This window comes from Microplitis demolitor, chromosome 2 (assembly GCF_026212275.2).
Source record: "Microplitis demolitor isolate Queensland-Clemson2020A chromosome 2, iyMicDemo2.1a, whole genome shotgun sequence".
Classification (NCBI taxonomy): Eukaryota; Metazoa; Arthropoda; class Insecta; order Hymenoptera; family Braconidae; genus Microplitis; species Microplitis demolitor.
Window position 1 is genome coordinate 20334683 of NC_068546.1, and position 12229 is coordinate 20346911.

General features: G+C 33.2%; 2 protein-coding genes across 3 annotated transcripts; both read left to right on the top strand.

Moving 5' to 3' along the window:
* Window positions 1-916: 916 nt before the first annotated feature.
* LOC103575155 (ubiquitin-like modifier-activating enzyme 1) lies at window positions 917-4727 on the top strand. Its single transcript, XM_008554820.3, has 3 exons — window positions 917-1007; window positions 1085-1168; window positions 1292-4727. The coding sequence occupies exon 3, from the start codon at window positions 1326-1328 to the stop codon at window positions 4524-4526; it is 3201 nt and encodes a 1066-aa protein (XP_008553042.1). The 5' UTR covers window positions 917-1007; window positions 1085-1168; window positions 1292-1325; the 3' UTR covers window positions 4527-4727.
* Window positions 4728-7783: 3056 nt separating this feature from the next.
* On the top strand, window positions 7784-12211 carry LOC103575154 (DNA ligase 1). 2 transcript variants are annotated; one of them, XM_053736969.1, is made up of 7 exons: window positions 7784-7836; window positions 7965-8012; window positions 8191-8280; window positions 8345-8424; window positions 8493-10726; window positions 10932-11129; window positions 11212-12211. In XM_053736969.1, exons 1-7 carry the CDS (start codon window positions 7817-7819, stop codon window positions 11386-11388), a joined length of 2847 nt encoding a protein of 948 aa, XP_053592944.1. In that variant the 5' UTR covers window positions 7784-7816; the 3' UTR covers window positions 11389-12211. The 2 variants fall into 2 exon arrangements, with proteins under 2 accessions (XP_053592944.1, XP_008553041.1); XM_008554819.3 differs by having other exon boundaries at window positions 8194-8280.
* The last annotated feature ends 18 nt before the right edge of the window (window positions 12212-12229 follow it).

Below are 12229 nucleotides of genomic sequence, written 5' to 3' on the forward strand. Positions count from 1 at the left end.
TTATCATAAGTCAGCTGCAGTATCATATTTTAAAATATTCTCTTTATATTTCTATCAGAATATTTTTCAAATTCTCGAATTGTAAATAAAAACTCAGTTTCAATATTATTTTTTTTTTTTTTCAAATTAAAAAATAAGAAAGTAATTTTTCATCACCAAAAGTAACTGAAGCCATAAAAAATAATGACCCATTTTTTTTTTTTTTACAAATGTCGCAGACACGGCAATTTTTTATTACATACAAAAAAAATTAAATAATTAAAACATTAAAATTAAAAAAAATTTTACTGAATTTTAAATTTTCTAAACATGAATTTTTTTATTTTTATTTTATAAGCATCCAATTTTTTATTTAAAAGATTCAAAAATTGTCAGATGTCCGCTTTACTTTCATATTTTTTGTCCGTCTCATGGAATATCTTCCTTCAAAAACCCAAGTAAAATAAAATAAAACATTTCTATTAATAATATTCGCGTCATTCATACAATTCCACTAAAAAAATTTATGACCTTCTTTTATTTTTGATTCCAACTATCGTCAGTTTCGATAAAAAAATTTCCATGACAGCACAAAAATAAAAAATGATAAAATTATCACGAGTGTATTAAAAAAAAATTTTTTATAAATCAAAGCCCGCTTTTATTAAATCGATTCCTCGAGTTCAAGATGTCGCCGTTACAATCGATCAGTTGATAATCGAGAGTGAGTCATCAACTAAAATCGAGTAGTCGAATCTTCGGTCCTAAAAGATAATCAACCGGGTTAAATAAACCCCTTAATTAATACAGTAAATATAATTACTCATTACAATACTCACTGATAATTAATTAATTAATTTAATTTATTAATAAATTAATTAACATTAAAACTACAAATTGAAATAGGTATCGGGTGTTGCTGGTGCTGCTGGTGGACGAAAGCGGCGACACGGAGTAGGCAACGAGAGCAAACTGCAAGTGTACGAGCCAGCAAAAGAGTGACGAAGCGGGACACAAAAGAAAGACAAGTAAGAAAGAACGCGAAAGTACTTTACTCAAAATTACTTTCATTTAATCAAACTTTCATTATTTTATTTTATTTCAGTCTTTTAAAAGTTTATTCAGTATTCAAAATAACCCTGATCATCATAAATTGCTCGTAAATCGCAGAGTTAATTATCTAAACTAGGTAAGCAATATCTTAAGGTTATAAATATGTTTATTAATAAATATATATATAAATATATGTATATCTATATTTATATTTGCATGTATGTATAAATATAAAATAAAAAGAATACTACGATTGCAGAAAGGGAACATAAAAACGGCTTTTTTGTGGTCCGATGTCTAGTGCTGAGGTGGTGGAGAGTTCCGTTGACCCTCCAGCCAAGAAGCGACGCGTTGCTGCTACAACGGGAGGTGCCGACGACTCATTGAAAACACCGATAATGGCCAAAAATGGCTCAAACCCACCTGCTGGAGGAGGAGTTGATGGTAGTGGAAGTGCTGGAGGTGGCGGAGCAACGACCAGCGGTGACATCGACGAGGGCTTGTATTCACGACAACTCTACGTACTTGGCCACGATGCCATGAGACGCATGGCGTCTTCAGATGTCCTGATATCAGGACTCGGTGGTCTTGGTGTCGAAATCGCTAAGAATGTTATTCTTGGAGGTGTCAAATCAGTGACACTCCATGACAACCGTTTGTGTACGATCGCTGATCTAGGATCACAGTTTTATCTCACCGAAGCGGACATCGGTAAAAATCGCGCCGTCGCTTGCTACCAGCGTTTGTCTGAGCTGAATAATTACGTTCCCACTCGCTACCACGAGGGAGAGCTGGATGAGGACACGATCAAAAAATTCAAAGTCGTCGTGCTGACTGAGACAACTCTGGATGATCAGTTGCGTATATCAGAGATAACACGTGCTAATGACATCGCTCTGATAATCGCAGACACGCACGGTTTATTTGCTCAGGTGTTCTGTGACTTCGGATCAGCATTTACTGTAGTTGATACCACTGGTGAGCCACCGGTTAGTGCGATGATCGCAAGCATTTCTCGCGATACCGAGGGTGTTGTCACTTGTCTAGATGACACTCGTCATGGTATGGAAGACGGTGACTATGTCACTTTTGCTGAGGTTCAGGGAATGACTGAAATAAACGGATGCGAGCCGAAAAAAATCAAAGTTCTTGGTCCATATACATTTTCCATTGACGACACGTCGTCATTCAGTGAGTACGAACGTGGTGGCATTGTCACTCAAGTAAAAATGCCCAAGACGATCAACTTCAAGCCGCTGAAAGATGCTCTGGTACAGCCGGAATTTATCATCACTGACTTCGGTAAATTTGATTACCCTGAGCAGCTTCACTTGGCATTTATTACTCTCCATGAATATGTAAAGACTCGGGGTAAACTACCTCGTCCATGGAACCAAGAAGACGCTGACGCATTTATGGCACTCGTGGAAACAGTGAAAGAAAAACACGGCATTGCTACTGAAGTTAATAAGGAATTGCTGGAGACATTTGCTAAGATTTCTGCTGGTAATTTGAACCCAATTAATGCAACCATTGGTGGTATTGTTGCTCAAGAAGTTATGAAAGCTTGCTCAGGTAAATTTTCACCAATTTACCAGTGGTTGTATTTCGATGCTATCGAATGCTTGCCTCAAGATCGTTCTGAAATAACAGAAGAAGATTGCATGCCTACAAACTCCCGTTATGATTCGCAAATCGCTATATTTGGTCGTAAATTCCAGTCTAAAATCGGCGCGCTCAAGTACTTTGTCGTGGGAGCTGGAGCTATTGGTTGTGAACTGTTGAAAAATTTTGCTATGCTTGGTGTAGGAACTGAAAATGGTTGTGTTACAATAACTGACATGGATCTCATTGAAAAGTCTAATTTAAACCGTCAATTTTTATTCAGACCGTCCGATGTACAAAAAGCTAAATCATCAACAGCTGCACGTGTTGTTAAAGCGATGAATCCCAGTATGAATGTTATCGCTCATGAAAATCGGGTTGGAACTGAGACTGAGAAAGTTTACAACGATGAGTTCTTTGAAGTACTGGATGGAGTAGCAAATGCTCTAGACAACGTAGATGCGCGTATTTACATGGACCGTCGGTGTGTTTATTACAGAAAACCGTTGCTGGAATCTGGTACACTGGGAACTAAAGGAAATACTCAAGTGGTTGTTCCTTTTCTCACTGAATCTTACAGTTCATCTCAAGACCCACCGGAAAAAAGTATACCCATCTGTACATTAAAGAACTTCCCCAATGCTATCGAACACACTCTGCAGTGGGCAAGGGACAATTTCGAAGGATTGTTCCGTCAGAATGCTGAAAATGCTGCCCAGTATATCACTGATACTCAGTTTGTTGACAGGACTCTTAAACTGCCAGGTGTCCAACCACTAGAGGTTTTAGAGCTGGTTAAAACGGCTTTAGTTGACGAGCGACCTAAGACATTTGTTGACTGCATCATCTGGGCACGTCACCATTGGCAGGAGCAGTACAACAACCAGATACGTCAGCTGTTATTCAATTTCCCACCGGACCAAGTGACGTCAAGTGGGCAGCCGTTCTGGTCTGGACCCAAACGTTGTCCAGTTCCACTTGAGTTTGACGTAAATGATCCACTTCACTTGGACTACGTCGTAGCTGCTGCGAATCTTAAGGCAGCTGTTTACAACATGCCAGCTAACCGCAATCGTGAAGAAATAGCCCGCATTGCCAGCAGCATTGAAGTCCCGCCATTTACTCCTAAATCAGGAGTTAAAATTGCAGAGACTGATGCTCAGGTCCAGGTTTCCAATGGAAGCGGCAGCGTTGATCACGAACGATTGAGTCAACTAATTGACGAGCTACCGAAACAAAATGAACTAAAAGATCTTGTCATAAATCCTCAAGATTTTGAAAAAGATGACGATACTAATTTCCACATTGACTTTATCGTCGCAGCTTCAAATCTACGCGCCAGTAATTATCGCATCCCATTGGCAGACAGACACAAGAGTAAATTGATTGCTGGTAAAATTATACCTGCTATCGCAACAACAACATCAGTTGTAGCTGGACTCGTCTGTCTTGAGCTAATAAAATTAACACGTGGTATTAAAGATTTATCACTTTACAAAAACGGTTTTGTAAATCTTGCTCTGCCGTTCTTTGGATTTTCCGAGCCAATTTCAGCGCCAAAGCTCAAGTACTACGACAAAGAATGGACTCTGTGGGACAGATTTGAAGTCAAAGGAGAACTTACTCTCAAAGAATTTTTGGATTACTTCAAAAATCAACACAATCTTGAGGTCACGATGCTGTCTCAGGGTGTCTGTATGCTCTACTCATTTTTTATGGCTAAAGTCAAGTGTCAGGAACGCATGGGACTGCCTATGTCTGAGGTTGTCAAAAAAGTGTCCAAGAAAAAACTAGAGCCACATGTACGCGCTCTTGTTTTTGAACTATGCTGCAATGATGAGAACGGAGAAGACGTTGAAGTTCCTTACGTTCGCTACACTCTGCCTTGACTTTACTAAAAATTGCGATCCACATAAATTCATTATTATTATAATAATAAATAATTATTCAACTGATTAGTCCATAGTCATTTATACAAATTTATATATTATTATAATTATAATAATAATCTTAATAGTTATACAATTAAGGGGGAAAGGCGGTCTGAGATATAAAAAAAAAAGCTTATTTTTATGATTTTTTTTTTTTTTCAGAGAATATTCTTTATTAAAATTCTTAAAATTTATGACATTATTAAGCAACATTTCAAGAATATTCTCCTGAATTTTCATAAAAAAATATTGAAAAATAAGCCAGTGGTAGTGGGGAGAGACGAGTCACTTAAGTCTTCATGCCGTAGGCGGGATAGTTTATGACTGCATCTAAAATCAAAAAACCAAAAAGATTTCTTTTGATTTGTGATAAAAAAAGTCATGAGTTATCCTGCCTCCGTGTAAACTTTTTTTTCGAGGTGACTCGTCTCTCCCCACTACCACTGGCTTATTTTTTAATATTTTTTTATGAAAATTTAGGAGAATATTCTTGGAATGATGCTTAACAATGTCATATATTTTAAAAATTTTAATAAAAAACGTACACTGAAAGAAAAAGTCACAAAACTGATATTTTTTTGTTATCTCAGATCTCTTTTCCCGCTTAAATAACGTAATTGTATGGGAAAAAAAAAAAAGAAAAAAAAAAATGTATTGAGTTTAAAACGAGTGCTTAAACTTTTTAGTAACTTTATTTTGATAATTTACATTTTTCTACACGTGTGATTATTGACATTCGCGCATTAATTATTGAAAATAATAGTAATATTTTATTATTGATACTAATAGATTTTTGAAGAATAATTAATAGATGAAAAAGAATTTTTTTTATGTAATCATCAACAAACTTGGACTTTTCGCGTGAGAATATGTGGACTTACTTGGCAGTTATATATATAGATTAATATGTAAATTAATGATAACAATAATAATAAATGAAAAATAATAATAGAGTAAATTCAAAAAAATTTTAGGCACTGCTAGATACCAGCGATGGTAAATTTGCAGCCATTTAAAACGAATATTGAATATATTAATGAAAATATATAAGAGTGAGCTAATTAAAATGATTGACTATTTATCAATTAGATGAAAGCAAAAAAATTCTTGCCTCAGTAAAAGAAAAAAAGTTTTTTTTAGTATTCAGCTACAATTTTTAAACGAAAATTGTTAATCATATCGATAATTTTTGTCATTTTAATTGAAATAAAATAAAGAAAATATAAGATTTTATTTTCGGAGAGACAAAAATGTTTTTCAGGTGCAACAAAATAAAGTGGATTTAATTTTGTATAAAAAAAAATATGTTTGACAGTTTGGTATTCATTTAGAAGGATAAATTAATATGTACTTGCGGATTATTTGATATTTTGATTGATGTAGTGATGAATAATATGGAAATATTTATTACATTAACTCTAATGATTAATATAGTTAATTAAAAATGTGTTTGGATTGCAAAAGATAAATAAATAATTACAAAAAAATTTATACGATCACTTTTCTTTTTAATTTTAAATTTAACTATTTTTGTAAGCATTAATTTTTTTAAGTTTAAGGACATTAATTTAAAATTAATCAATATTAACAAAACTCTAGTTGAAGATTTTTGCGATATTCAAGTTAGCCGACGTTTAATAATTTTTTGATTTTTTTTTCAAGGGATAAATTATAAAAAAAAAAATATTTTAAAAAATTGCACCTGTATTTTTTCAATTTTCTACATGTGCATATTTTTTTTTCTTTTTGTATTATAATTTGTTAAAAAAACATCAGAAAATTGTTGATTGTCTGTCAATTTCATGAATGTGAATCTAGTAGACATCAGACAATTCATAAATTTTAAATAAATAAATCAAAATCAATTAAGATAATAAAATTAAAAAAATCCGCGTACTGATTTTTCAATTATCCAAGTGCGCATTTTAAAATTTTCATTATTCTTAGATTTTATTTAGGGTACATTCCAAAATCCGCTGCGAGCAGCTGTAGCATAGCGCATTTCGGAATGCACCCTTATTAATTATTCTCATTACTTGCGTGGTAAATTTAAATATTTGAAAAATAAATAATTAGAAATTGGAGAAAACTTAAAATCGTACGTCAAAATAAAATGGCAGCAGAAAATGATAGAAAAATATTTAAAAAATTAAAAAAAAAAAAACACTTGAGTGTTTGAACAAACCTTGGTGGAGAAATAATATGCAGAAGGGTATCCTAATACACTAAGAGATTTAATTTAAATTGCTCTAAGTGTATTTCAGTTAAAAAAACGTCACTTAACTGCTATTTCCCACCAGACGATGCCAGATGATTTTGCTCAGGAACTTGGAAGTTATCAGCATCAGCAATTCGCAACACTTTACACTAGCACTAAACACTCAACACTTAACGACACCACAGATACTTTGCACAATTTAAATTTTACAAAGACTGCACATTTTAGTTAAACAATCACTATGAGCAATAAATTTTATGGATGATTCCGCGAATTAACTGTAATACTGTGATTCAATTTAAACGCAAAGATGCGAAAGATCTGGACTACTACTGCCGTCGTCGATGATACTGACTGACGTTATTGGATCGCCAGTTGATACAAAGCAATCGATTTTGCGATTCTCTTACCCCCCTCTCGAACAAGAATTTGAACGTTGAGTACAGCAACGAGCAGTAGCGTCAACGGCGCGAAATTTCAAAAGTGAAATTTAATAATTTTATTAAAATTTATTTGTGTCAATAATTATATTAATTAGACTGAAGAGTACATTCGAAATTTTCGATTTTCATCAATTATTTATTAATTATTCTTATTACTTCCGAGGTAAATTTAAATATTTGAAAAATAACTTATTAGAAATGGGAAAAAAATTAAAAATCATAAATCAAAATAAAATAGCGGCAGAATATGATGGAAATATTTTAAATATAAAAAAATAAAAAAACACAAATGTTTCGCGCAAAAATCACTACAGCTGCTTGCAGCGAATTTCGGAATTTTCTTATTTGTTCAAAAAATTTAAAAATTGCCAAATGTCAGCCAAAGTCATACTCATTACATTTTATTTTATTTACTCGAAAAATTTTTAAAATTGCTACCTGTCAGTTACATTCACTGCCATGTTAACTTCAGGAGCTTCAGGATCATAGATTTCTTTTTTTAATTAAAGCTTGAAAAAAAATTCCCGCCGTTTTCTTCGAAAAAAAAAGTTCCCGCCAAATTTATAATAATTTGAGGTTATTTAGAAATGGCGCAGCGTTCTATAACGTAAGTTTTTTTGTTTATAAATAAATACTTAAAAAACAATAATTAATTAATAAAATTATTAAATTAATATCATTTAAAAAAATAAGTTAATTAATAAATCAGTAATTAAATATTTGTTCATTTGACAGATCATTTTTTAAAAGAACCACAACTTCGGAGGATAAAAATGACTCAAGGTATGTTAGCAAGCAAAAGAAATAAATAAATAATTATAAATATAAATATCAAGATGTTAAAATTACTAAATATAATTGAACGTTCATTGATTTATCATTCTAAAAATAATTCATCAGTTTTAATAAATAGTAAAATATTAAGATCATTTTCTAATCGCATTAATGTCATAAATGTCAGCAGTCAAAAGAAAAATGACAGACTCGATGATTCAACTGAAGATTGCGGAAAAAGAAAGAGGAATAGTGATGTCAATACCAGTAATTCTGAGTAAGTTTCTTTTAAATTCAATTAATTAATTTATTTAATTATTTAAATTAAATTTTTGCATTAGATCTCCACCTGCTAAAAAGCCGGACACCAAAACTACAAAACCCAGAGCGCGAAAACCCAAAGCATCTCCAAAATTAACAAGTAATTTAAATGATAGAGAGTAAATTTTATTATTACTTTTTCATATTTATATTTATTATTATTTATAGATAAATCTAAAAGTAAAGAGACGTTGAATAAATTGTCATTCGCCAAAGAAACCCCTAAAAAAATTTCTACTGATGAAAATTCATCAAATGGAATTTCTAAAAAAAAATTAAATGGAAGCGATACAAAAGAATCAGCTAAAAAACGTTCACGAGCTTTGATGTCTGACTTAAGTGATGACGAGGGTCATTTGCCGTTACCTGTTACGCCAGAGAAGTCTAAAAAAGTTGACGGTGATGAAGTATCTGAAAATCCATCATCTCCAGATAAATCTAAAGACAATGAAAAGTCTCCAGAAAAATCCAATGGTAAAAAATCTCCAATAAAAACTGAAGATTTAAAAAATTCTCCAGAAAAATCTAAAGAAAAATCTGATGATACAGAAAGCCCTCAAGAGTCTTCTGACGAAGAAAAACCGAATGCAAAACTTCAAAGATCGCGATTAAGAATAGTTGATACTGATTCTGAATCTGAAGAAGAATCATTACCAGTTGACAAGACACCTACAAAAGACATCCGCAATTTCTTTTCAAAGCCAGCGAAGAAAAATCCTACTAAGGTTGAAAAATCAAAGAGCAATTTATTCAGCAAGCAGGATAAAAATTCCCAGGACAGTAAATCTGAGCAACACAATACCCCTGACTCCTATAATCCTCTAATGGACAAATATCACCCGATTTTAAATGCCTGCTGGACCAAAGGACAGAAGACTCCATACATAGCCCTGACCCGTACCCTTGAACTGATTGAGCAAACGAGCTCGCGGCTGAAGATCGTTGAAATTTTATCAAATTACTTGAGGTCAGTTATTGTTTTGTCACCTGAAGATTTATTACCCAGCATTTACTTGTGTCTCAATCAATTGGCGCCAGCCTACGAAGGTCTCGAACTAGGAGTCGCTGAGACAACGTTAATAAAAGCTATTGCGCAGTGCACTGGCCGTACACCAGCGCAAATAAAAGCAGATGCACAAGAAGCCGGTGATTTGGGAATCGTCGCTGAAGGCAGTCGGTCCAATCAGCGGGTGATGTTCCAACCTGCGGCACTCACTGTAGGAACTGTCTATGCAAAGTTGAAAGAAATCGCTCAATCAACAGGAACTGCCTCGGTAGGAAAAAAAGTTGATCGTATTCAGTCTCTGTTCGTCGCTTGTCGGTTCACGGAAGCTCGTTACCTCATCAGATCACTTGCTGGTAAACTTAGGATCGGTTTAGCTGAGCAGTCAGTCCTGCAAGCGCTCGCTCTTGCTTGCGCGATGACTCCGCCTAATCAGGAGTACCCGCCGGAGATTCTAGACGGCAGTAAAAAAATGTCCAGTGATGAGTTCAAGAAAAAGTACGACGCGATTGCGTTGATTATCAAGACAACGTACTGCGAGTGTCCCAATTATGGAATGATTATTCCGGTATTATTGAAAGATGGTGTCGAAGCATTGCCGGATAAATGTAAGCTAACACCGGGAGTCCCATTGAAACCGATGCTGGCTCATCCAACGAAAGGTGTCCAGGAAGTACTGAAACGTTTTGACGGTTTGAAATTCACTTGCGAGTGGAAATATGACGGAGAGAGAGCGCAAATTCATATATCTGATGATGGGAAGGCTTACATTTTCAGTCGCAACCAGGAAAATAATACATCTAAGTACCCAGATATCATTGGACGGCTGAGTAACACTCGTGGTGATGACGTCAAAAGTTGTATTTTAGATTGCGAAGCTGTTGCTTGGGATCGGGAGAACAAACAAATTTTGCCGTTTCAAATTTTAAGTACGAGAAAACGTAAAGATGCTAATGAGGCGGACATAAAGGTCCAGGTTTGTGTATTTATGTTCGATTTGTTGTATTTCAATGGCGAGCCTTTGGTGAAAAAACCCTTTGCCAAACGACGTGAGCTGCTGAAGAAAAATTTTAAAGAAGTTGAAGGCGAGTGGTATTTTGCTACAAGTCTTGACACGACGACCATGGAAGAAGTCCAAGAGTTTTTAGATGTTTCTGTTAAAGGAAACTGCGAAGGTCTGATGGTCAAAACTCTGGAGGAAGATGCTACTTATGAAATCGCCAAGAGATCGAGGAATTGGTTGAAATTGAAGAAAGATTATCTTGAAGGTATTGGTGACACGCTGGACTGTGTCGTCATTGGAGGATATATTGGCAAAGGCAAACGTACTGGTACTTACGGAGGATTTTTGCTCGCTTGTTATGATTCTGATAATGAAGAGTATCAAAGTCTTTGCAAGGTATTTTTATTTTAGTTTAACTACAAATATATATTATTATTAGTATGCTTTTTTGTACAACTTCTTTTACCTTCCAAGTTCAATTACATTTTTACAACCTGTCTCGAAGCGTGACTGCAACCTGTCTCGTAGTTTCGATTTACCCAGCCAAGTAACATTCATTTTAACTATAAATAATTTTATGAATAATCTTTTTCTTTTTTAGATTGGCACTGGATTTAGTGAAGAAGATCTCCAAAAACATACGGCATTATTAAAAGAACATTTAATTCCTGCACCAAAATCTTATTACCGCTATGACTCGTCTCATGAACCAGATCATTGGTTCGAACCAACCCAAGTCTGGGAAATAAAGTGCGCTGATTTATCATTATCACCAGTCCATCGAGCCGCAGCTGGAATAGTAAAATCTTGATACTAAAATAAATTATTTTGTGCTTTCATAAACTTGAATTAATAATTAAAATTCTTTTTTCAACAACCAGGTTGATCCAGTCAAAGGAATATCCTTAAGATTTCCTCGGTTCATTCGCGTACGCGATGACAAAAAAGCTGAGGATGCATCATCGGCACAGCAGGTGGCTGAGATGTACAAGGGTCAAGAGCAGATAATTAATCAACAGCCATCGAGTTCTGCATTAAATGAAGAAGATTTTTATTAATTTAATATCAATCAATTAACTCTGCAATTTGAAAGCAAGATCATAATTTTATCTTTATTTTTATAAATTAAATGCTATATTATAAAAATATTTTTTTAAATTCCTGTCCATGTGTTAATTTTTTAAATTTAAATTTGTAAAGAAAATAGCATTTAATTTTTTTGTAAAAATAAAATTAACTCTTGCTGTTATAAATTTATTAAATTTGAAAATTAATCTAGTAATAGAGTTTAAATTAAATGATACTGAAGTTAACCGATGTCTAACAATTTTTGAATTTTTTTTCCAAGCGATAAATTATAAAAAAAAATATTTTAAAAAAATGCACCTGTAGTTTTTTAAATTTTCTACATGTGCATATTTTTAGTTTTCATTTTTTCTTAAAATTAATTTGTTTAAAGAAAAATGACCCTGAAGTTAGTAGACAATTAGTAATTTTCGGACTTTTTTTAAACAAATAAATTACAACAAAAAAAACAAAAACTAAAATTATGCACATGTAGAAAATGTGAAAATCTACAGCCGCATTTTTTTCAAATATTTTTTTTTTATAATTTATCGTTTAAAAAAAAAATCAAAAAATTATTAGACGTCAGCCAACCAGCGTCATAAAAAAAATTCAAAAATTATCAATTGTCTGTTAACTTCGAATCATGGTCATAAATTGTAAAGTAAATGAATTAATTCAAATTCAAATATTAATATTTAATTATTATTTTTTAAAAATTTATAAGTGACAATAATAATAACTAAAATATTTGGGCACTAAAGCGCCGCCATTGTATGAATTTGTAAACAAAAATTTGTCGTTATGTCAACGTAATCAACTTTGTATATTTTT